Below are 26,552 nucleotides of genomic sequence, written 5' to 3' on the forward strand. Positions count from 1 at the left end.
TGGCTCAGTTGTCTTTAATACTGTTTAAGTGGATGATTTAAGGTATAGGAGGAACTTCTCTTGGAAACAGCTTCTGTGAGAATTCCTCCAATCCTCTTTGAAGTTAATAGAGGGTATTAAGGCCAGTCAGCACCTTCTTAAAAGAGAAATTTAAATTCCTTTGATTCATTTCATTTTTATTTGCATTAACTGGTTCTGGATCTCTCCCTTCACCAGTCTTTCAGAGCATGTTTTTGATAACTTTGCCCCCTGAGCATACTAGATTTTATGTTGGCTGTTTTGATATTTTTCCCTGAGTGTTGTAATGCTGATTACCAGAGGATCTTGGGCCTTTGGCTTCCTGTGAGAACGAGATAATTACTCTCCAGTAGGCAACTCATGACGTACAGTATCAGTATTAAGCCACTGGGATTCCAGTCACCAGCATAGAACAATATTGTGGGTAAATGAATAAGCAGAAGTTTATCATACTTCCTGCATAACAAGGTTTTCGTTAAAGAGACAGTGAAAATTGTTTTCACCCAGGGCCGGTGCAAAGTGAGCGCTGCAGCAACAGCCGTTAGGGAGAGAGATATTGAGGTTGGGTTCTGTGGCTGGCTGGGTTTTTCTTGCTGAAAAGACAGCTGAATTCTTGTGGCAGCAAAGGTGGGTGACAGGGCTGTCACTGCATTTCTGGTGGATGACGCTCATGGGCTTAGAAACATGTATGAAGTGTGGAACTCCAAAGGACGGTTTCCAGATGCACCACCTACTTAACTTATGGAAGAAAGTTGTACCAATTAGAAGTAGAGACGTTCCAAATGCAATTTGCTTATTTCACACTCGCCCCCAGGAATCCTGTGTTGTGATTTTTAGGAGTTGGCCTTGTTTGACCCTGAAATAGATGTGGTTGCCTCCCTTGCCTTCGTTATTTCAAGACTGTCAGTTAAAAATAACTTATGCATTGGGCACAGTGGGAGTGAGTTTGAGAAGTTGAAGTTATATGTAAATCAGTAATAGTGAGAAAATAATTCATAAATGTAATGAGCTCTATTCTCTTGAAAGACATGGTCAAGTCTATGGTTTATCCATGAGGTGGGATTAATTATTTTTGTATGAAAATACTTTCTCTGCCACAGCAGTACTGATCAGTTCACTTATGCTGTAGCACAGCAAAGTAAATGATGTCTTTGGAGGACCTCTGTTAAATATTCAATTACTTTAAAAATGACTTGCATGAAGTACAGAGTATGTGTGCATACTCAATAGGTACACAGCTATAGCACTGTGTATTTACTCAGTTTAAGATATAATTTCATGTGTGCTTGCATAGATACATTCATATTTCATCTTATCTTAGAGATAATTGTACTTCTCTAATGCCTAAGAATTAAAGGAATACTAACAAGTACTTTCATGTTTAAGTTTGTCTTCCTGCAACTACCAATTTGTATTGTATATTTAAGTGTAAAATGCAGTTACTTACTTGTGTTTTAGTTGTGACTTTCATTTTAAACTGGACATCATCACTCTCTTCAGGAAACCACTGCTTATCTATAGGCCAAGATGAGAACATTGGTTGCTTTGCTTTTGCTTGAGAGTGAAACTTGAGGGCTGCATCTTTGGAGCCCCAAGAACCACCGTCAAGTGAAGGAATCTGGATCTTGGTGATGTGGTTGATCAAAATTGCAGCTGGGGAATGTGTGGAATAAAGCAACCTTGCAATGGGACAGTGCTGATCTGTCTGTGTGATTGAGGTGCTTCTGCATGGACAGACCCTTCATAGCTCAATTCAACCTGAAATTAGGTGCCATTGATTTTTGGGTCCAGGACAGGTTGACATTTGTGTATTTTAGGCACCTTTGACTGGCCTGGTTTTGTTTTTATGTGGGTGATCTTAACACTTGAATGAGTTGGAGGAAGGTGGCTGGATAGGTCTCTCTTGAATGACCTGAGAAGGAAGTTTGCTTTTCAATTTGATTTTGCAGATATTTTCAACACCAAGTGTAATTTTCATAGCGCTGTTCTTACTTGGAAATTGTGAAACTTGTGATGGCTAAGTAAACATTTTTTTTCTCTTCTCCTTTGTTTTCTTGCAGCCAACTGGGTACATGGAAAACTCCATTTCCTACAGTGCTATTGAAGATGTTCAACTGCTCTCCTGGGAGAATGCCCCTAAGTACTGTTTACAGCTCACAATCCCGGGGGGTACTGTCCTACTGCAGGTACAGTAAACATAAAAGTACAACTTCATTTCTCTCTTACTCTGAATCTCCTTCAACTTCTTTCTGTTTGCCTTCCATGAAATCTTAATTAGATGGACTCAGAAAAGGCAGAGAACTTGCTGCTGTCAAGTTATCTAACCACCAGAAAATTTGCTCAGGGTGATAGCTCTGAAGTTCTTTGTGGTGTTCAACAGTCAGAATGGAAATTTTGGGCCATAGTGATTAAACCTTCTTGCTGAATTTCTGCAGCAAAGTGGTAGTCTTTGTAAAGGCACATTGATATGGGCCTGGAATGATTGTATTTTTACATACAGTCCTATTCCTGCATGAAAAAAGTTAAGTTTCATCCTTGAATTAATATAGGAAACCCAGAATTGCACTGGAACTGACAGATACCTTTTAAAAAAAATTGAATCATCACTGAAATATTTCAGTATATTTGTATGTATGTCTATATATGCTGGTTCTCTGAAGTGTTGTTTTCAAAAAGAAGACACTGTGTTTACATTATTCCAGATTTCTTCATCCACTTGAGGCTTTATAGGCCCCCTTAGGTCACTGCAAGTTTTTAGTGACAGAAAAGCACTTCACAGCACTGAGCTTTGGAAATACTCTGGAGTAAGGCGGAAAAGCTGCATTGCCCCCAAAGAGCTTTGAAAGGTCATAACTTAAAAATACCAAACTGGCTTCAGCTTAACTCTTGCATGGTTCTCTCTCATGTTTCTGTACATTGTTTTGTGAAGATAGTTTATCTGTTACCCTTTGGATTTTACTTTTTCGGTGGATTATACAGCCATGACTATGGTGTATGTGTATTTCATCCAGGTGGGAAGACAAGCCATGATTTCCCAACAGCTGAATTAGGGCCCTCATTATTGTTAAAATCTTCCTTGCCTAATCCATTAGTGGAATTAATTAGACAGAAAGTTGTCTAAATTTCTCAAGTTGGATGATTTTCTCATGATAATTTTAATTCTCCTTTTTCCATTAATTTCCCTAGTGGTGCTAGCATTTAAGTTTATATCTATTTCAACAGATGAAATAGTTGCACCTGCCTTTCCAAATTCTGTTTCCAAGTCTTTATTCTGTAGTTTATGGCATCTGCCTTTTTGGGTCTGTACAAGATAAAACTTGAACTCACAGCTTCCTGCTGAGTGGAAAGGAAACTGGTAGGGTAGACAGGCTGTAATCTGGAGCAGCCTGACATTTGTCTCTTAAAAAAAACCAAAAAGACAAAAACAACAAACCAAACACATAAATAATTGTGTTTGTGAAACAGCAACATCTTAGCATGGATACTTTGGTATTTTCTTCAAAAAGACTGGTGTCTTTATGTAATCTCATAGGAACTCATAAAGAAGTGGACTGAGCTGGACTTGTGTTTGTTGCTGCCTGGCTGAGCACTCTGGATCAGATTACATTGTAACTATGGGAATTTCAGCATAATTTGAAATACAAATACAAACTTTAAAAAATGTTTTTAGTATGACTTGGTCCTTGGTAGTATCTTGATTCATCAAATGTGGTCAGATTGGAGGGAGTATAAAATTAGATTTCCCTTATACAGTTGTAATGTGTATTCAGAAATCCAAAATAGTTCTCAAAGTTATGTTTAGTCTGCTGAAGAAATCAAGTTGAAAAACGTGGATTTATGAAGTAGTTGAAATTTTCTAGTATATGTAACAAAGAGTACAAAGAGTAGAGGTACCCAAAAGACACTCCAGCTGAGGAGCTGAGAAAGCAGCCCTTGCATAGCTCAGTTATTTCCAGATTTGTGAGAGACCTCAGTACATCTCTGGGAAATTGTGACTTCCAGCTTTTTATGAAATCATTCTGCTCTGCTGATCGGAGCAGCAGCATGCTCTGAGGTAATGCCCAGCTCTAGTATCAGGAAGTGTATGATAGTGGAACAAGTCAAACTAGTCCAAAACGTGTTCCCAGTGCTGTTTCTTCTGAAGTACACTATTGGTGAAATCTGTATATTTATTTTTTTTCCAAAGCCTTTAGACAAAGTGTGTGTGCGTACATATGTAAAAATGCCTAAATGAACTGTTTTGACTACCCCAAATTTATTTCATATTTCTGATTAATATAAATTTTACATTTTGATCTATGTTTTTGCACATGCTGCATTGTAAATTCTTTAAAACCATAATAAATAAATAGATTTTATAAATATAAGGCTAAAAGAAAGGACACCACAGGAAAGCAAGGCAGTACTGTCGTGACTGAAATAAATAATATTATATAAATTTTGTATTTGATATAAAAATAAAATATTAATATGTTTTAATTTATACATTAAAAGAATATAACATTTAATGTTAATATAAATTTTATATTTTGATCTGTGCTTTTGAACATGCTACATTGTAAATTCTTTAAAACCATGGGATATATTGATATCATTGATATGATCCGACATAAAATGAAGCAGTTCAGTAAATCACAGGCCTTCCCAATTTTTCATTTTTGAGAAGAATTTAAGATTCCAATTTCTGCTTAACTGAAGGCAGTGTGGATTTATGAAAGGCTGGTCCTGCTTGACCAAGCTGACCTCCTGGTGTGACAAGGTGACCTGCTGAGTGGGTGAGGGAAAGGCTGTGAGGTTTAGATTGGCCATTAGGAAAAAATTCTTCACCCAGAGTGTTCTCAGGGCCCAGGCTGCCCAGGGAAGTGACTGAGTCACCATCTCTGGAGGTATTTAAAAGATGTAGATGTGGCACCTGGGAACATGGCTTGGTGATGAGCTTGGCAGTGCTGGATTTGATCTTGGAGGTATTTTCTAACCCAAACAATTCTGTGTGAGATGCCACAGGAGAGCCCCTGTCCGTGTTCAAGTTTTCATCCCCTCTGTCTGCTGTCACCAGGGTCTATTTCTGGCTTATTAGTGCACAGTAATGAGTCAGAGAGGGAAGAGTGCCATTACCTTTCCTTACATCATCCCAAGCCCTCCCATGGCAACACTGACCCATCCCAAGCTATTTTAGCCCATGAAATCTGACAGGCAGTGCCGGAGGTGATGCAGCTCCCCGTGGGAAATCAGATCACCAGAACAGGACGTGGCTACCTGCCTTTCAGAGCAGGACCTGCTCTCAGGCAGCAGGCAGCTTAACCCAGGCTGGGTTCACATCTAAAAGTCATTTTTGTGTGTGGAGCTCTTCCCACTCAGTGTTTGTTGAGTAAGCACAGCTATCTGAGTGTTTGACTGCCTGGCATTTGGGGATTCCCATTGTCCCACGTGGGCAGTCAGGTTTCTGGGCATCATGGGCTCTCAGTTTTCTAGACATGCTCAGGGCTTGTGTTTTATTTCCCCCTGCCAGATGATGGGATCCCTGGTTCTTTCCATGAGCAGCAACCAAAATCTCAGATTATTTATTTTTCTTCCCTGCAGTTGGAGGGAAGGTGTTGTTGAAGCTGGCTCATTAGGCCACGAGCTCTTCAGGCCAGGAAATAGGAGCTAAATTTAAACTTTTGATGAAGTGTGAGCTCTTCAGTATCAGGAATAGCAGGGCCTCCTTGAGCTGGGCTAGGCTCCTGCTCTTCTGCTTTCCCTTTGTAAAGCACAAGGTGTGGAGGATGATTATGAGGAGGATGCTACCCTTTATAGTGAAATAACTGGAAGAACCTTTTGAAAAAGATTGATAAAAAAACCTTATAGTATAATTTCATGAGCTGCTGAGCACCAAATGTAGGAAGAGTCCCAGGAAAAAAGGCTTTGGTATTTCAGTCACAACAGTACTGCCTTGCTTTCCTGTGCTGTCCTTTCTTTCAGCCTTAAAGCCACCACTTCCACCCCTGTTGCTCGTGTTGTTTTATTCATTTCTTGGCAATCGAGTGCAGTCAGAAGGAAAAACAAACAGAGCAGGAAGCCTTGACAAGCACAACAGTCACATGTTCAGCTCGGTGCTTGACCACGCTGTTTGTGCCAGGGAGTCCCCGTGGTAAATGTTTCCATTGGGTTTTCAGTAATATTTTATTTTAGTCTCCTTGGAGAACCTGCCTTTTGTTTTAAGTGCCAGTCCAGCCAGTGCTATCAGTGTGGAGAGGTCATATAAGGACCACAATCCGGCAGAGGCAGGGAATATTTTAAGGAGGAAAAGGGCATTTCTAGCAATTCCCAGCAAGCCTGTCTGTACCCTGGGTTGAGGCAGGTTTCCCTTGCAGGTCTGCCCAAGTCAGAGGTGCAACAGTGGGGTTTGCATCAGCAATGTGAAGGTTTTGTACAGCTGTGTGGGGTTTGGCTCCCTGCAGCCCTGGGACACTCCTCTGTTCTTGTGGCTGATAATAAATGGGGACAGAGAAGTCAGTGGTGTCCCAGTAATGAATATCATCTGGGAAAAAAGCACAGCAAAACCCCTGTCCTGCTGACCAGAAAGCAAGTGAGGGAGAGAGAGAATCACAGAATAAACTCAGGAGGAATCAAAGCCAAAATCTGGGTCATCAAATCCCATTTATTGCCACATCCATTCAGATGGCAAAATCCCCATGAAGCACATGTGTGAAGGATGCTGTTGCAAGGAGAAACTCAGGAACAGTTTGCTACATGGACAAGCCTGTTCTTGTACTCTTTTTAATAACACACATGCCAGTAGCAAAGGATGTTCTAGTGGTAATTTACTGCTCAAGGAATGGCAGAGATCTTCACCATAATTTTTAGAGTGCTCTGTTTCTTGCAGAGTTTCAGGTGTTTGTTTGTCAATAACACACAGTCCTATTTAGTCTCCTCCTTGCCTGGGTACAAATTATTGCAGGGGCTGTAACACTGGCATGAAACAAGTGTTCTGTTTTCTATTTTTGTGAACAAAAAGGAAACCATGCCTTTAAAACATTAATTGTTTTTTAATAATAAACTTGTATTCCTACTCACTGACTAAGAAATGAAGTAGTTGGGGTGCAGAGCAAATGCTTCTTTTTTTCAGCAGAGGCATAAATTCACTCATGTTGACCAGAGCTTTGCATATGCAGGCATTTAATCTCTTGCACAGTTTTTCTCCTGTGATCTGTCTTTTTGAAACAGGAGACTTTAATCCTATGAGTAAAGTTTGTACTACAGCGGATCCCAAGTGGATTTTCCTCTCTGATTGAACCTTTACACCCCAAAAATAAGAATATAAAATCCTTCAGAACACAGTTCCAGGATCAGTTAATCTTAAAAAATATACTGCCAACAGTAGATGTTCTTAAAGTAGATATTCTTCTTCCCCATTGGAATAATAAATAAGCTTCAAGTAGTTTAATCTTCTTGCACCTTTTAAGTTTTACTCCCACATTTTCCTGTTTTCTAAAGTATTTTTCTACTATGTTGTGGTTGTACAAAAATAATGTGAGGTCTTGACTGTACCGGAAGCTCAGTTACCATGTGTCACCCACTATCCTGTTAAAGCCACTGCATTTGAGAACAAAATTATTTGCAGAATTGGGGCCTGAACATACTAAACACACAAGGGGCCTAAACTATTATTTTGCATACCTCTATATGTAGAATTGTATTGAAGTACAGTGAAGAATTATAGAATCTTCATTGTACTTCAGTCCTGTCTCATTTACTGTTTGTGACAACAGCAGGCAAAACATTTCCAGCTGAATTTTAAGTAGGAAAGGTAGATGTTGAAAAAGTGAAATAGAACTGGGCTCACTGCAAGGATAAGGCTGAAAGTAAAAAAACAAACTTTCCTTGTGTGGTCAGAATGCCTAAGGAAAGCCTGGTTTGAAGTATTTTCTCTCATTTTCTCCTTTTTATTGTACCCTAGAGCTGAACAAATATAGTAAACTATGCCCTTGGCTGCAGTAAAAAACTGTAGGTGTCAGTTCCCAAAGTGATGACTTCAGTGCAGAAAGCCTTGGTTCTGTCCATGCACATCAGATAAACTGTGAATGTCTCTGTGCAGCCCCATAAAGGAACTGTGGTTCCCTCCACTGCTTTACACTTTGGTGCATTTTGTCAGAAATGTTTCTCACAATAACCCAAATGCTGGAGCCAGTGAGTGCCTGCAGAGCTGCCTGGGCAGCTGAGCACCCACAAGAACCTGGTGGCTCTTTGTGCATCCTTGCTATGAACTCTCTGTTCCTTTGGTGAGAAAGAAATGCTCCCTGTGGTGCCTTCTCAGTGTGAGCCTGAAGGGAGGAGGTCCTGGAGGAGGAGGACCAGGGGATGCTGTGCAAGGAGGGACCTTTGTTTTCCTGTGCAGGAGATGCAGCGTTTCCTGCACGCTGCTGTGGTTTTGCTGGGGTTGGGTGGCCGGAAGGGTGCAGGGCAGGATTAGTCCCTGCAGCCTGTGAGAGAGGGGGATTCTGATGTCAGCTTCCCTCAGGATAAGGGGGTTGGGGTGTAGAGCATTCAGTGTGTGCTGAGCACGGTGTAAAGACACTGCTGGAATGGCCCTTGGCCTTCCAGGCTGCTCTTACCACTGAGTCCTGATCACTAGCACAAGTGTGGGGATTCTCTAAAGGTTTGTTTTTCTGTTTTCTGTTCACTTTGTCTTCTTTGTCTTGATTTTCCTGGGAAGTGGTCCTTAATAACAGCCTGAGCTCTGAGTGTTTGGAGGGTTCAGACTCCTAACCTAGACCCAGTTGCCAGTTTGCTTGATCCCTTCTCTATAATAACAAACTCTGTGTGTAGATAGTGCTTGCCCCAAACTTGGAACTTGGTCATTTTGCTAATTTTACTTCTAAATTGCTTTTTGTGTATTGCTGCCATGGAGTTGTACTTCCTTTGCCAGTTGTGTCTTGCAGCATTCTTAATGTCTTTTCTCCCTCTGTATTTGGAGTCCACTTGTGCCTCCTGCTCTGCAGGATGCTGTTGTCCTCACTAATAGTTCAGGCTCCAGTCACTTCCAGAATATATCTACACATGATATTCTCTAATTATTTGCAGTGGTCTTACATTCTGTACTACTGACATCATTAAAGTAGGAGAATAATTAACAAATCTCAATTTAGGGCTTCAGCATTTGTTCTTACTTTCAGACCAGGGACTGAATCAGGTTGACATTTTGCCTGTTTGAGTGAAGTACTTCCTTCCCCTAGAATAATTTTGATTATATTGATTTAAATAACAGTATCTTAGTTTGTATAGTTCCTGTAAACTCAATCTTATTGATACAATTGCTAAGTATACATGAAGCCTACAAAAACCTTCAGTTTTACTTATTCTTTAGAGGGCTTTGATGCTAGAATTTGGAAAGGAGTTTTTTTGTTCTCCTGCATGAACCAGCTGTCTCCTTGAAAAAAGGTTCAGTTTGATATGAAATTTTTCAGATAAGTCTGCTGAGGTTTTAGGGCATTCTCTCTGGGCACAGATAAGAAATATCTAAGTATATTTCCTTAATGTCTTTTTAATTATGTTAAAAACATTCTTATGCCTTTTGGTGGCAAATTGTTTTTGACCTTTTAATTGTATTAAAATATAGTATAAAGTTTATTGAAATGAAATTTAATTCTATAACATACAGGTAAAAGTCTGTCTTGTGGTATAATGCCCACATATACATAAAATACAGTGTAAATAACAGAAAATCATTAAATATTGTCAGACTGAAATATCCTGAAGATCTGCACTCCAAATGTTTTTACAGTTTTTCATTGCATGCAAAAAGAAGAAAATAGAAAAGGAAGTTTTTTAATTGCATTTGTGGCAATTTCATATTCTGATATGTCAGCATTCTTCTTGAAATTGAAGGTTTTTGATAAATTCTGTGGTCAGCCAAGATTATTTATAATATATTTATTCCTGCTTTATTGCCTCAACATCTACTGGAGGAGCAATTGATTCTCATTAAGATATAAATAATATGTAATGCATATATAAAAGGATATTACTCCATTTAATTCAGAGTAATCAGTCCAAATTTGTGTCACTGAACCATCATTAGCTGACCTTGAGATTAAACACATTTTTTTGTAACCATACAGCATTTTTACCTCTCATATTCCTGCCATTATCAGTGAACTGAATGAGTGTTGGGAGATTGAATACATTCTGTAGTGTGGATTTTGAATACTTACCTGAAACGTGTTGGGGAGTGAAACTTGATAAGTGATGCTCTAATTTGCAAGAAGTATGTGCTTTTTGACTGGCAAAGAACCTCACCTTTTTTTTTTTTTTTTAACATGGATTTACAGGCTAACCTGTAATTTTCAGTGTTTTTGTAAAACATTTTGAAACCTGGGTAAAAATTGCCCATAGGCAGCGTTAAGGGGGAGCTGGAAAAGCCAAAGGGCATCTCTGCCCACTCAAATATTTCAGACTCATGTCACCTTGTTAAGGCATGCATATTTACGTCACTCTACATGCCTTTATATTTTTTGATACCAAGCCTTTTGACCTTTGGGAGTGTTGAACTGTTCCTCCATTGGCTACGACCTGGCTTCACACTGGGAATTTCTGGCAGCTGTGCTGAAAATGGCCAAAAATGGGTGATGGCTGGGAGTGATGATTGCAACATTTCTGCTCTTGCTGCAAACAGTCTGTGCATGTATCTGCACGTCTGTGTGTGCTGGGCTTTTCACTGGTTTAATATCACTGAAAGAGCTAAGACATTATTTGAATTGCTTTGGGGCCACTGAGGACAGGAGCAGGACAAGAAAAGAAATGGAGTATGGAAAATCCCCAGCCCTCCTATTAAAATGTCAACCCATCTTCCTCCTCTCCTCCCAGTGATTGATGGCAGAGACAAATGCCCCCTGACGTTAAAGATCTGACCCACACCCGATTCAATTCACAGAGGATTTTCCACAATTTTTGAGCTGGACAGCATTTCGTAGGGGCTTAATATTTTGTAAGGTTTTGGTTCAATATTTTATAATGCAGCAAGGTCTTTGTATCACTGGTTTGTGTGAAAACAAACTGGTTATAATATAAAGTGCCTGGGTTACCTGAAGCACTGGTAGAAACTAATGATTCTGTCTGTAACTTTTCTTTATTGCAGGCTGCAAACAGTTACCTGAGGGATCAGTGGTTCCATTCTTTGCAGTGGAAGGTAAGTTCTGTACTTCATCTTCTTCATTCTCTGCCTCCAAGATTACTTTTTAGAATTCCCTGTTTGTTCATTGTCAAAGCCTTGAATGGATAAAGTCTCTTCTTGCAGAAACCCTAGATCAGAACATGTCTGCAGTTTTAACATGTCTGTGTCACTAATGAAGTGGACAAATTACCTTGTTACACAACCCAGCTTTATCAACATGTGCCTGTGGTAGGCAGTTAATTCACATTTCAACAGAACAGAGATGGGATGGTTTTAGTTTTGTACTGTGAAGTGTGATATTGCTATAGTGAGTACACCTCATCTTATCCTCAGGACTGTTGGGATATTTTGAGGTTTTTTGTTTGGTTGGTTTTGATTTTTCTGAGAAGCTAGGGAGAAAAAGTGTTTTTAGAATTGTTTATTGTATGTGCAACATCAATCAGTGATGCATCAGTCTGTGTTTATACTTTGGGATGATTTGGAATTAAAGGCAGTTTCCATTTCAGAGGCCTCAAGCCCTTTCTCATTTTCAGTGGAACAATGGACTGGTTGCCCTGAGTAGGGACAGTGGATCACAGTGACAGCATTGTCTCTCCAAAGCAGCACATTCCTCATCAAAAATCATAGCTGGTGGCCTTTGGATGGAATCTGTGTGGATCTTTGATGCAGTTAGAAATGGGGTTTGGCCAGATGCTGAGGTTGGTTGTCCTCCCTTGCTTTGCAGTGGGAAACACAAGCAGCAGTTTTCAGCTCAGGACTTGTCTTCAGCAGGGTTTCAGTGGAGTCAGCCAAGTTGCCTGTGCAGCTTATCAAGATTTCAGCCTGCTGACAGCAACCACATGGAAAAATATACGGAAGTCCCTCCCACCAAACTGGTTTTGTTGTAGGTGTGTTTGATAGTTGCAAAATAGTTGTGTGGCAAAACTACAGTGTTGGTGTGCTTTGTGTGGCCATCAGTGTCTGGCAGAATCGTGTTCCAGGCTCTTATCAGCAGAAGCCAAGTGTTGAGATCTCCTTTCCCAGACCACTGGCAAATTCTCCAGGCTGTCACCCTGATTGCCCAAACGAGAGTGGGGCAGCAGTGCTGATAGCAGAAGGCTGGGTTGTGCTGTAGCACTTTTATTTTGGCCTCCTGACAGTATCATTAACACAATACCCAGCCAGCCTTGATTTCTTTGCAGCTCCTGAGGATAACAAAGCACTTAAAGCATGCAGAGGCATTATCTCCATGTGGCCATTAGTTTCTCTGCTGCTTTGGCAGGCAGGGATGATCAGAGAAAACATGGATAGGAATGATGATGGAATTCCTTTTTCCCCTCACCCCCAGGCAGGATGGTTGTGGTACCAAAGTGCTGGTGGCTCATGCCTACTTTGTTCCTGCAGTGAGGAGAGAATTGTGGTTGGAGGTGCAACTCTGGAAAACATCAAGTAAGATGTGGTGAAGATACGACATAGCCCTACCATTCAACCCACCAAATAAATTCTTAAAAACAAACAAACAAACAACCCAAACAAACAAACAAAAAACAAAAAGGAAAAGAAAGAAAGCAAGCCAGGCTAGACAGGGTGACCTGGCTTGCTTACATGCCTTTCAGTCATGGAGAAGGAGCTTTGCTCTGTGGGAGTTGTTTCTAAAGGAGCATTTCTTAAACTTTCCAGTGCTTCTGACCCAAGCCTCTCATTTTGGGAAACTCTGAGTAATTTAACTTGGTGCAAAGTAGAATTTATTTTTGCTTCCCTGTTTCCCTCCCCACCCCCATTAAATTTGTTTCTGAAAAACAAGTGAAACATTATCTTGATTTGAAAGCCCTTTCCTTTACCAAGAATAGCAAATAGTGTTTTCCCATAAGAACAGTGACAGGGTTTAGTCACTGCCCAGGTACTTGGCACTAAGAAATTCCTCTTTGCTAAAATGGAGGTAATTTAGGTTTTGTTTTTTTTTGTTGCTTAATAGTTCAGAGGAAGAGCACCTGGTAGCTCTCTGCTCTTTGGCAGGCTTAAGTGAGATCCCAATGGGCTGGAGAGCCAGGACAAGCTGTCAGTGTAGGAGGGGAGTGAGGGAGTGCAGTTGTGTCTCTGCCTTAGTGAAGTTTATCACTTTAGTGGCACTGGAGCCTGTGACTTTAAGAGCCAGGTGCCAAGGTTCATCTTACTCCATGATTTGTATGGTTTGATGATTAAGCAGGTAGTGAGGGAACCCACAAAAAACAGGAAACCTATTCTTCTGCAGTGGGGCATTTACACAAAGCACCAGGTGGCAGAGAGATCACCACAGCTGTATTATAATTGGATGGTTGTGCTGATGAATGATATATTTGTCCAGTGGTCTTACAAATAATGGGTCAAAACATTTCTGTGGGATGTAGAACACAGATGCAAACCAGTGCAGATAGCTGTAACAGTTGTTCAGGGGAAAACATTCAACAGAGATGATCTTGCTATTGTTTGTACTTGTGTGGTGGGAGCATTTAGGGAGCCCAGCTGAGCCCCAGTGTACTTGGCACTAGATTTAAGTTTAATTTTCTCCTGCCTTGCCCAAACAAGGCTGGAGGAATCCACTGTACAAACAGCAAACTGATATTCTGAGAATTTCCAGCAGTGGGGAATTGCCCTCTCTTAAATTACAGCTATGGGAGCAGATTCATATTCTGTCAGTGTCCTTTTGACTCTTTTTCCTCTGCTTGAAGCCTTGGGAATCAGATGCTGCATGTACCCTGAGCTACATGGGAAATGGGAAGGAACAGTGAATAGCTGTGTCTCAAATATCTGGGGAAGCTCTTTAGGTTCAGGCACACACTTTGGTTTTGTAGGAAGGTGCTAAGGTCTGTGAGAGAGCTTTGATGTGGTGCAGTTTTAAGGTTTAACCTGCTGTGGGAATTCAATTTGCCATCCGGCACCGTGGAAATTATTTTTGTTGTAGAGACAAACACGGAAATAAAAATCAAGAATAATTTCTTCCTGCGACCCAGAGAATAATAAAAGAGATGGTACAGATTAACAGAAATAAAAGAGAACCAAACATGTAATTATCCATGCTTTAGATCCAGCTCCAAGAGGTTTTATGTGTCATCCAGCTAACTAGCTGTCAAGATGCTTACAGAGCTTTTTAGTTGTGTCTTTTTCCTTGAATATTGCAGTCAGCAGGGTGTAGGGACAGCACAAGTGTTCCTTTTGTGGTCATCTTCTTCTCTTTGGGTTTTCCATTTCAAACCCTCCCACTAAGGGTTACTCATAATTCCTCATTTAATCTGGATATCAGTGAGGATCACAACTCCTAAAGGATTATTGGCCACCTCAGCCTATTTTTAGAAATCCTGATTTCCTTCAGCTTGTGGCTAAGCCAAACCATCTTTGTCCAGAGAATAAACAGAACATGTTAACAACTCTCCAGCTCCTCAAACATAAATCATTAATCCATTGTGTAAGGAAAGTTCCTCTCAACCAAGGAGGTTGGATTGAAACCATGATACATAATCTTAGGTATGTGGAAGCTGATAAGTCATAACAGCATATCAATAAAGATAACAACACTTTCTGTGGTTGTACAAAAGAGAATAACACATGCAGTTCATTGCCCTGGCTGCATCCAGGGCAGATACAGTGGTAACCAACCACCTCTGCAGGGGATGATGGATACAGCTAAACTTGGCTTTGAGAGATACTGGGAATAGTAATTTTGGGAGACACGCAAATAAGCAAATACATACTCTTGGTATTTTCCAGCCAGCATCCATCTACTTAGTTGCTTGTTTATGTGTTGCTCTCTTTGCAATTTGTGTGCATTTGTAGTGCTAAGCACTGAGAGGTCCCATCCTCTGTAGAAAACCTGCAGCTCCATCACACCCCATGCTAAAAGCATTAATCATTAAAAGGTACACTTGACTAATTCAGTACCATGTTGCATTTCAGTTAGAAAGACATCAGTGAGGTTTTTTTTTTTTTCCCCAGGAGTACAGGTATAGATTTACATTTTTTTGTAGGAATTCACCTAAGCTCGTGCAGGGCATGTTGCATTTTTTATTGTGCTTGATAGTAAGCCCTGAACACTGCCCTCATTGTGGGGTGAGTTGCTCGTGTTTTCTGGTCAGCTGGGTGATGCAGCAGTCAGACATGTCAGTTGACAGCCTTTGGGGGAATGTCCTGAGTTGACACAGCACTGAAAGAACAGAGCCAGGTCTGCAGGAAGGCATGAAGCATGACTCAAACTGAGCTCTGTGTGCTTCTGACCTGGATCTTACAGAAAGGCTTGCCTGCACCTTGTCTTTCCCTCTGATGCTTTTTAGCAGTGCCCATGTGTCCCCTAATGAGCGCTGCTGCTTGGGCAGGGAGTTTACACATCTCTTAGCAGGGACAGTGCAAATGTGTTAATTGTGGGATTGTTTGGGTTGGAAGGGACCTTTGAACATCATCTGGTCCTCTCTCCACCCTCGCCACGCTTGTCCTCTGGCAGTGCAGGGTTTATTTGAGGTGGTAGAGGCTGCAGAGAGCCTGTGGAGCCCCAACCCAGGCACATGAACCCAGCAGAGCTGGCCTGAGGGCAGCAGCCCCTTCCCCATCCTGTTCATACAGCCCAGCACACCCCTGACCTGCAGTCACATTACCTTTTGTTTTAAAATCCATTTTCAACCTAGACTCCATGTTTTGAATCCCATGAATTAGGAAACTGGAACAATGTTGTCATTTGGGATTTGCAAACGTTTTGCATTGAGTACTAAAACGAGCGATGTTGGCCTTCGTTCAAAAACTTTAATTTTGGATTAATACTTCCCTGGTTCTCACAGGGATTGTTCTGTCTGTGTCTTCAGGAAACAGATACTTCCATGCACAGGCAGCCCTTTAAATTGCAAAGGGATTGACTGTCAAATAAAGTCATGGTTTGCTCTCTGGTCTTTACTGTGACCAGGTTATGAATTTCTTGGTAATTAGTGTTTTTTATGCAATAGCCATGGGTGAGTATCAGTTTTTGTATCAGATGGTGAATGTTCAGAGTGAGTTACTCTTCTTTGAAATTTAAAACTGCAAGATAATAAGTTAAGAGGAACTGTTCTTGAAAGTGTGTTAAAGCCTTGCTTGTGTAAAGCACCTTTACGGCTTTGTCACCATGGCAATGATTAAAAATAGTGCTGATACAGGAGTGGGGGTTATATAGAATTTAAATGATGACATTAAAGAAATTTACAGCCTTAAATCTCAGTAAATCTTGCCTTAAAACTGTGAGATCTGGGAAAAAATCACCTTGGATATAGTTAAAAGGGCCAGTGTGTTTAGTGACCTAATTTATGATCTGAGAGAGGAAGATTTGGTACCCTGTGACAATTCCATAGCCCTGTGCTCTACTGCATAGTGAAAATTCTATTTGAAGAGCTCAGCAGTTCTTTGGAGTGGTAGTTCTGGACTTCAGGCCTCTCCTTGGTGGTTACTCAGCTCACAAAACCATAACTCCCTTGACTGTTTCTTTGCTTTCTTTAGCTGAAATACTGAGGTATTTTCACAGAACAGAGAAGTTTACATTATTTTTTTTACTTTGAGGTAAAACAGTAAATAATTATGATACAATTAGGCAACAATGGCTATATTTTTCCTTTTGTGTCTGTGTGCAAGTCAATAATAGAGTGATAGGAACCAAAGATGTGGAATTAGGTTTGCCTTTCACAGCCCCAGGGTTTTGGGAGCATTGTGGGCTTTGGATGACACACTGGTTTTGGACAAACAGGTTTATTGTAGGACAGATAAATGACAGCCCACAAGTTTTTGGCTGATAGTTGTTCTCTTCCTCTGAAATGCTTGGGTACCAGTTATGGGAGACCATGAACAGTTTTTTAAAGATATCCTGCCTTTCCTCTGCATCATGGCGCTGTTGTAGGCCAGACTTTGTAGGGACCAGATGTGGAGTCCAATGGTGTGTAAATGGATCTGTGTTGCCAAGAAGTGAGACTGGTACCAATTGGAGCTTTCTGGTGAGCATAGTGAGACCTTTTCTCGGTTTTTGATGACTTTTCTCATGGTGAAGTTGATGTTTGCTGTCATGGTTTGTTCTTTTCTATATGAAAGGTAACATAAAATGCAGCTGTATGTGCCTGCTGTTCATCTGGTGATTGATAAGACCACCCTGTTTCTTATCTGAACAACCTCATTGCAAATTCAGGAACAACATAATGGAAATCTTGTCGTACTTAGCAGCCTTTTATTTCCATAACATTTATTTTTTGTAGTTAAGTTGGGGACATATCTTTTTTGTCTTCTTTTTTGCTTTCTTTTTGGCTTGAGATATCTTCATGAGCACATGAAGTCTGTTGCCTCTCTCATTTTCCAGCACAAGTTTGACAGTCTCAGGCCATCTGTTATCAGAAGTCACTTGAAAATTCTTGGCCTTGTTTTCTGTTTCTGGGATCTCATTTTGCTAGAGGTAGCTGTGCTGCCATAGCAGAAAGGCACAGATCTCACTTGGGAGGTGGAAACGAAGAGATGAAAAACAGACAAGATGTTGACAGAAAGTTTTTTCTTCTATTCATTTTATGAAATGATGGTAATGTTTTAAGAACTGGAACAGGTGAAGTGGCTAGATTTTATTTTTTTTTTAAGCTTCACTGGGAGAATACCTCACTCTTTCTGGGGTGCCGCTGGAGCAGGTTCCTCCCTGAGGGAACATCTGCAGCCGTGGCAGCTGAGCACGGGCTGTGCTCTGTGTTGGCCTCACATGAATCACTTCAAATCTGGGAGCTGCCTGTCCATGTCAGCACAGCACTTTGTCCAGCCCAAGGAGGCTCTCAGCAGCACTGGGATGCCAGCCTGGAGCTGAGCTGCTGCTCTGAGCTGCCCTGCCCTCATCCAGCCACAGGCACAGGAGCTTTGTGCACCCCTAGCTGCCTCCTGGATTGCCAAAATGGCCTTTTTTAAGGAGGCAGAACTCTGGCCAATTCATGGCCTGGTGGTGAAATTTGAGTAGAAACCAGATAGTTATTTTCTATCTTGCTTTAGCTAAGTCAGGACCAGCGCTAAATTTTCCCCTCTAGACTTGGATGCTATCCTATTCAAACTAATATTAGGTCTGAAGATAGAGGGGTGTCAAAAACAGCTGAATAAACAGGTCAGCTTGTTATTGTGTGCCTAGGTCTCAGCTCTGAAGAGGAGCAGATACAATTGCTGGAATATGTTGTTTCTCAGGAATGCTGAGCTGCTGGCCAAGAGGGAGCCTCGGGTTTTGTGCTGGTGAATTGCTCCTCTGCATTATTCCAGGGCTGACCTTATGACTAATTCTTTGCAATTCAGGATTTTGAGGTCACGGTGACCAAGAATTTCACCAAATTACAACTTCTTATCTATAGATGCCATAATATAGAGCTGCACCAAAATTATTCTCTTGTTCGGGTTTCTGGCTGCAGAAAAGTCTGGTTTTGGGAGATCTCTTGTGGAGACAGGACAAGACTGGTAGGCTTTCCCAGGAGTGTAATTATCCTCCTTGCATGATGCATTGGGTGTGAAAACCTAACTCTGGGAGATGACACATGCTAAGTGCCTTGTTAAGCTGCTGCCATGGGGCCCAGTTCTGCATTCTGGCTCTTCTGAGAACTCTTGGTGTCACAAGACCTCCTTGACCCTGAAGGAGCAAAGGGGATCTAGGTGTTGTTTTAAATTTCTCTTTCATTTCGTGCACAGTTTTGTCCTTACATTATAGTATACATAATGTGTTAGGGGATTATAAAACTGCTGCTAATACCCAAAGAAAACTGTAAAGCAGTGTATTGCAAGTGTCACAGCCTGTATCATCTACCCTAGCTCTTGCTGTTAGAGCTCATGTTCATCTTGTCTGTCCAGCTCCTTGTCTTTTTCCCTAGAACACTGATGGTTTTAAAATTAGGGGAAAAAAAGTATCCAAAAGCCAGTATATCCTTCTTTCCCCTCTCTTTATTCAGAAGTCGTTGCATTGCAGCTATTCCCCATCTCCAGGTTTCTGGTGCTCTTTGCTGTTTTATTTAAGATGGGAATACTGGATTAAGGGAGATCCATCAAGAGCAACAGGGATGTTGTGAGTGATTCTGAGCATGAGGTGGGCAGTGGTTCTGGGAGCACCCCAGTGATCTCTGTTCTCAGCAAGGATGAGACTCTTGGCATCAGAAAACTGTGAGTCTTCGTTCAGTCTTGCACATCACACAGCACTTCTGCAAAGGAGAAGGAAAACAAAGACGTTGCAGAGATCCAGGGGCATTTTGGTAGACTGAAGAGTTGCAGGAGGTTTGGGGGTTTGTGCTGATGTGGCACAATAAAATGCAATACGAAAACATGGAACAAAGTGATGGAAATGTTTCAGATGCAAATGTTTCAGATGAAATTGGGCATCTCCCTGTGAGAAACTGGAAAATTCAGTGCTCCAAAGCCCATAAAGAAATACCCTGCTTTTCTGAAGTCCCTTTTAAGATGCTTGCAAACATGTCATCAGCATCCAGCCCCTGCTCTCCCTGAGGCTCTGCAGCAGCTTTCTGACACAAACATGTTCCTCGAGCCGTGCACATCTCTCTTGCTGACGACATTGATGATGCAGGTGCACAAGAGAGAAGCCAATTTCAAAGCCATTTATGGTGTTGAGGAGCTGGAAAATCATCAAAATATTACATTTGCCAAGGAGGAGAAAGTGAAACAGGTGGGTAAACGTCCATTTGGAAGGTTTTGCTGACTGGTGAGAGGGGAGGAGAGCAGAAAAAGCTGAGGGTGTCCACTGCCAGCAGTAGAGAGCAATAAGGAAAAGGGATGACGTGGCTTTTTAATACATTTTGCATATCTGGGAAGAAATAATTGCTTTGTGTACTACTTGGTGCTACCTCAGCTTACTGGAATTTCCCAGAAAATGAAAAGGGGGCTAGATTATCTTCCTGAGGTTATCTTTTGTTAGCAGTTACTACAATGTGTAGCGATAGTAGCTGCTTACTCGCAGTTGGAGGTGGTTTCTCAGGTGGCCAGTCCTTCCCATCAGGGCTCTCACATGCCTGAGATTTCTGGCATGTGCTGAGCAGCCTTGCAGGTGAGGCCACCACCTGAGTCCTGTTTTGCTGTGTATCTCCAGCTCTCTCATGCCTGAGTGGGATCTGAAGGGTGCAGTGCCAGAGCAGGGGGGCTCTGCACAGCAGGTATGCCTGGCTCTGCTCCATGGTGGCCTTGTGCACAGCTCTGTGCTTTGCCAGACCTGGTCAAAGTGCAGTGATGATAAGATTGTGCCCGCTTCTTTTTTTTTTTTTTTCTTTCCTACCCAGTATCTTTTCTCTGCAGTGGCCAAGTCATTTATTCCCACCGTGGGCTGAGAGCTGGTGGATGCCAAGGCTCCACAGACACAGCCAGCATGTGTAGAACATAAAGGGCATGAAAATAAAAGGAATTAGGAACCTGGATCAGGGTGTCAGAGGCATTTTATAATGTAGTCAGTAACTGTGGGTCTCTGCACAGAAAAGCACACAGCAAGGACCACACCTAGATGGCATTTATTGTCACAGTGCCTTGTGGCATCTGTGCTCTGTTTGCTGCATGTCAAAATCCACAGTCACACCGTGTCTGCTGTGCTTTAGTTATTCAATACTACTTTTTTGCCTCTGTGCACTCAATGCAGTTAGTCCAGTGAAGGCTTCAGAAAGTGTGGAGTGTGTATAGTACACACTTTTGTCTAGTAGTCTGCTTTAATTTTTTTATTTCTATTTGAATTGGACATTATTTTTCTGACTCTGGGTCATGTTGCAGATACAGGAGCAGGTCAGACTCGCACCTCTGGATGTCAGAACACTGAGATCCTGGTGTGCAGAGAGTGGCCATGTGGGGCATTTGCTGCTCTGGAGAAAAGGGCCAGAGCTGCTGCAGGGAGCAGTGAGGTCCTGCAAGAGGAGGAGGCAGCTGTGTCTGAGCATGTTTGAAACCTTCCCTCTGCTAGTGAGTCAGAGGCTGTTTGAGTCCTGTAGCTCGAGCAGGGTGTCTGGCTCCTGCCCTGCTGAGTGAGGCCAGCAAACTCTCTATGAAAATTTTTCTCTCTCATTCTGCAGAAGATATTCAGGTAACTCAGGAGGGTTTGTAAACTTCCTCCTTCCACCAGCCTGCAGTCAGGGCAAACCTTTCCTGTATGTCTGGGACAATTGTGTTGATAAACTGTTTGGAAGTTTGTTCTCCTGCCCAAGATAAGGAGGAAAAAATGTTGTGTAGTAAAAAAAAAACCCAAACCAAAACACCCAAATGCTCATGGGCAAGATATTTCAGAATATTTCTTCATTTGGGGAGATGTCACATGGAATTTTCAACCCAAGATACCAGTGCTTCTTGCAAGCAGGGAGTGGCTTGTGCTTCTGCTGGAGTATCTGCAGTCATAGTGAAATTCCGCATAGCCAAAGCAACATTAAAAACAAACCCCAACTTGGCTCTGCTACGAGAAACACGGAACAGCAGTTGCTGTGTGCAGGATGAAAGCTGATGTTTTGCCAACCTGAAGTGTAAAGCTGGTGCTGGAACTGGGGCCTGAAGAATGGGAACGTTTGCCAAAAGGAAATGGAAGCAGGGATGGAGGGTTTCGGGGAATGCATCAGTGTCAGCCATGCCAAAAAACATCTCCCCTGTGGACAGGTCTGATTACAGGAGAAACCACATTAGCCCAGGCAAAGTGCAGCTGGAGCCACCGCTGGCTTTTTGCGTTTTCTGGCTGGGTTTAGGGCATCTCAGATGCAGGAATGAGGTAGAGCTGGGTTTGGCTCCACCAGCTGTGTTCTGCATCTTACAGAGACTTGAGGGCTGTGCAGGGATTCAAGGGAAGACAAGGCAGCAGCAGAAACAAAACCCAGTTGCTTTGCTTGGTAGTGGGGAGGTCTGCCAAGGATGATCTCTTCCCTAGAAGGAAGCCATAATTTTTGAGTTTCTTTCAGTTTTTGGAGACACACACATGGCATTTGCATGCAGGTTTGTCTTCAGTGGAGCTCATGAATTTCATGGTTTAATTTTTCTTCCTTTCCCTTGGGTAAAATAACCTTCCTGTTCCATCCTCTCATCCTCTGATGTTACTGAAGGATCTCTTTGCAGCAGTGTTGAGCACGTCAGAGAGCAGAAGCCCAGAAGGATGGGCAGTCAGTTGACAGCTGTGTGCAAAGGAGGAGGAGATATATATATATATATATATATATATATATATATATATATATATGTAGATATATAATATGCTTTGGGAGCAAGTTCTTCAGTGCATTAGTGTTGCAGCTGCCCAGTGTCATGCTGAGAGGTGACTGAGGAGCTGCCCTGTCACCCCCCTGTGTCCCGTGTCCACTTTGTACTTCTCCTGGTTCAAACAGGAATGCGTTCTGTCTCTGTTGCACTCTTTTAAAATTGTGTTTATTTCAGCATTCCTTTCCTTTGCAGTGGTGCTGTCCCAGTGGTACCTGAGCAAAGGACAAACGCTGTGCCTGGGGGAAGGGTCTGTGTGGTTGTTCCAGCTCGTGCATCAGTAACAGCTGAACCCACGTCACCGCTTGCTGAACCCATTGAACTCTGGCAGCTCTGGAATGGAGCTGACCTGGGCCTTGGGGGGTTCTGGCAGCCCTGGAATGGTGCTGATCTGAGCTTTGGGGGGGTTCTGCCACCTCTGGAACGATGCTGACCTGAGCCTTGGGGGTTTTGGCAGCTCTGGGACAGATCTGACCTGAGCCTTGGGGGGTTCTTGCCTGGCTTAGTGAGATCTGGAGACACTGGTGGAAAGAACCAGGTGAATCAGGGTAGACTGAAAAATGTGGTGGTGAGATGGGGAAGCACAGCAACAGGGTATCAGCATTCAAGTTGCTGCAGGCACAGTGCCTGCCAGTGGTGTTTCACCTTGGGGCACCAGGATCCAGCAATTGCCTTGGAGGCCTGAGGGTCAGAACACTTCAGTTCTGCGCTGTTCCTGGCTTGCCAAATGACATCAAGGAAATCACCTTGGTTTTCGTGCTCTTTCTCTCCTTCTTGCTTTTAATCATGTAGACTGTGAGCTGTTCAGGGCAGAGAATGTCACTGGGTGAATTTACTCAGGTCACAGATTCACAGGTGCCAGTCTCTGTAATAAATAATGGTGATTTTACCAAGATTTTTTTTATATGAGTTGGCGAAAAACAAAGTGTTATTTAGACTTTACTAAGTGAGAATCAGAAGAGCTTATCCTGTAATATTTACCTCCATATTTCCCTCCATTTCTCTGGCCTGTGGCAAGGAATTTTTGGGGAACTGAGCCTTGACCAAAGCAATTGCATTCAGAGAAGCAACTGAAGCAGAGAACTTGATGCACTTCAGCATTTTGCACCAGGTAGAATGAAATATGCAAAAAATGCTGTGACCTGAAAACATGGTGGCGAGCAAAAGTTTGCTGCTGCTGTTTCACAGCATATCTCTATTTTAGAAAGCAGCACATCTTTCTGTACAGAACTTTCAGAAGGTCAGGAAGGGTTTGATTACTGCAGCATGGGCAGTTTGAAGTCCCTGATTTAGAAAAGTTTCTATAATCTCATGCCAGTCCTTTGGCTGGATTGGGACTTTCTATGACTTAGTCCTTTCAGGTAAGTTTCTTTTTTTTTTTAATATTGGTAGATGTTGCAGGCAGGAACATAGTTCCAAAAGCTTTCAGTGGATTCAACTGGTGATTTAAGTTCATCTCTGACTAGCAGAGAAAATTCTATTAACAGCAACTTAACGTTAGGTATTTTTCAGAATACTGTGAAGTGATACCTGCTAATATTAAAAGCAGAATATGGGTGTGGCCAACTTTTGGGATGCCATGCCCTCTTTGATTGCATGAAGATAATGAGTTAAAGATCATACTAGCAGGTGATGCTGCAGAATGCATGGTGCACCTGGGCTTTGTAGGACAGGCCAACATGTGTGTTGGACATCACCAGCAGCTCTTCCTGTTCCTTGTTTGAACAAAATGTTCTGCTGCAGCGGAGAAAACCTTTCCAGAGTCTGCTCTCGATGTTTTTATCTCTGCAGATTTGCATTTAGCAGGAGGCACCTCCATTTTACATAAGCACTGTCAACATCCAGTGTAACACTAGCCCGTGTCACCGTCCCCGCAATGAGCTGGGGGGACCTTTGTGCGGGAGCCTGACCTTTTCCCTCTTGTGGAGCTGCTCTCGTTGCTCAGCAAGAAATAAACAATTGCTGGCACCCACAGCCCTCCAGGGCAGTGCCTGTTCCTGCAGGAGCTGCAGCCTTGACCTGTTCCTGCAGGAGCCCCAGCCTGTCCCATCCTGCAGGAGCTGCAGCCTGTCCTGTTCCTGCAGGAGCTGCAGCCTGTCCTGTTCCTGCAGGAGCCCCAGCCTGTCCTGTTCCTGCAGGAGCTGCAGCCTGTCCTGTTCCTGCAGGAGCCCCAGCCTGTCCTGTTCCTGCAGGAGCCCCAGCCTGTCCTGTTCCTGCAGGAGCCCCAGCCTGTCCTGTTCCTGCAGGAGCTGCAGCCTGTCCTGTTCCTGCAGGAGCTGCAGCCTGTCCCATCCTGCAGGAGCTGCAGCCTGTCCTGTTCCTGCAGGAGCTGCAGCCTGTCCCATCCTGCAGGAGCTGCAGCCTGTCCCATCCTGCAGGATCTCCAGCCTGTCCCATTCCTGCAGGATCTCCAGCCTGTCCCATTCCTGCAGGATCTCCAGCCTGTCCCATTCCTGCAGGATCTCCAGCCTGTCCCATTCCTGCAGGATCTCCAGCCTGTCCCATTCCTGCAGGATCTCCAGCCTGTCCCATCCTGCAGGAGCCCCAGCCTGACCTGTTCCTGCAGGAGCCCCAGCCTGTCCCATCCTGCAGGATCTCCAGCCTGTCCTGTTCATGCAGGAGCCCCAGCCTGTCCCATCCTGCAGGATCTCCAGCCTTGTCCTGTTCCTGCAGGATCTCCAGCCTGTCCCATCCTGCAGCAGATCCAGCCTGTCCTGTTCCTGCAGGAGCTCCAGCCTTGTCCCATCCTGCAGGATCTCCAGCCTTGTCCCATCCTGCAGGAGCTCCAGCCTGTCCTGTTCCTGCAGGAGCTGCAGCCTTGTCCCATTCCTGCAGGATCTCCAGCCTTGTCCCATTCCTGCAGGATCTCCAGCCTGTCCCATCCTGCAGGATCTCCAGCCTGTCCTGTTCCTGCAGGATCTCCAGCCTTGTCCCATTCCTGCAGGATCTCCAGCCTTGTCCCATCCTGCAGGATCTCCAGCCTTGTCCCATCCTGCAGGAGCTCCAGTCTGTCCCATTCCTGCAGGAGCTCCAGTCTGTCCCATTCCTGCAGGAGCTCCAGCCTGTCCCATCCTGCAGGAGCTGCAGCCTTGACCTGTTCCTGCAGGAGCTGCAGCCTGTCCCATCCTGCAGGAGCTGCAGCCTGTCCTGTTCCTGCAGGAGCTGCAGCCTGTCCCATCCTGCAGGATCTCCAGCCTGTCCCATCCTGCAGGAGCTGCAGCCTGTCCCATCCTGCAGGAGCTGCAGCCTGTCCCATCCTGCAGGAGCCCCAGCCTGTCCCATCCTGCAGGATCTCCAGCCTGTCCTGTTCCTGCAGGAGCTGCAGCCTGTCCCATCCTGCAGGAGCTCCAGCCTGTCCCATCCTGCAGGATCTCCAGCCTGTCCCATCCTGCAGGAGCTGCAGCCTGTCCCATCCTGCAGGAGCTGCAGCCTGTCCCGTTCCTGCAGGAGCCCCAGCCTGTCCTGTTCCTGCAGGATCTCCAGCTTTGTCCCATCCTGCAGGAGCCCCAGCCTGTCCCATCCTGCAGCAGATCCAGCCTGTCCCATCCTGCAGGAGCTCCAGCCTTGTCCCATTCTGCAGGATCTCCAGCCTGTCCTGTTCCTGCAGGATCTCCAGCCTTGTCCCATCCTGCAGGAGCTCCAGTCTGTCCCATCCTGCAGGAGATCCAACCTGTCCCATCCTGCAGGATCTCCAGCCTGTCCCATTCTGCAGGAGCCCCAGCCTGTCCCATTCTGCAGGAGCCTCCCTGCTAAAGACTCAAGTGATCCTTTGCAGGCTGCATGTGGTAAAAAAGGGGAAGACAGCTAGAATTTAGCAGGCTCTTCAGCATTAGGGATGGCCATTAATTTTCTTTATGTAATGAAATAGTATTTTCTGATGGGATGACAGGTTCCCGAGAGTACAGAACGTTCTCTGGCTGGCAGTGGCAAAGCAAGGATGAAATTTTGTCATCAAAAAAGCTAACTTCATTTTTTCCCTTTTTGGATCAGGTGTGGTCACTGCTTTAAGATGTTCCTAACATGAAAGGTCTTGCTAGGGCTGAACAAGCTAAATGTTCCATGCTGGCTGATTTTGTGCATTAGAGTCCATTTTTCTTAGCTGTTGACTACATCAGTATTATCATTCTTGTCCAAGAAAGTGGTATATGAGCAAGGGCTACAAGATGAGGCTATTATAGGATAGAAAAATATAGGAAGATCTTAC

The 26,552-nt window shown here is 43.5% G+C and overlaps 1 protein-coding gene across 1 annotated transcript in view; it reads left to right on the forward strand.

Moving 5' to 3' along the window:
• The window catches only part of CMIP (c-Maf inducing protein), a 131,273-nt gene that overhangs the window by 66,161 nt on the left and 38,560 nt on the right, over positions 1-26,552 (forward strand). The window contains exons 2-3 of the mRNA XM_058034309.1: positions 2,079-2,204; positions 11,135-11,185. Of these exons, the coding sequence (XP_057890292.1) occupies positions 2,079-2,204; positions 11,135-11,185 (177 nt within the window). The remainder of the gene's footprint in view (positions 1-2,078; positions 2,205-11,134; positions 11,186-26,552) is intronic.

The sequence above is a fragment of the Melospiza georgiana genome, chromosome 14, assembly GCF_028018845.1.
Source record: "Melospiza georgiana isolate bMelGeo1 chromosome 14, bMelGeo1.pri, whole genome shotgun sequence".
Taxonomy (NCBI): Eukaryota; Metazoa; Chordata; class Aves; order Passeriformes; family Passerellidae; genus Melospiza; species Melospiza georgiana.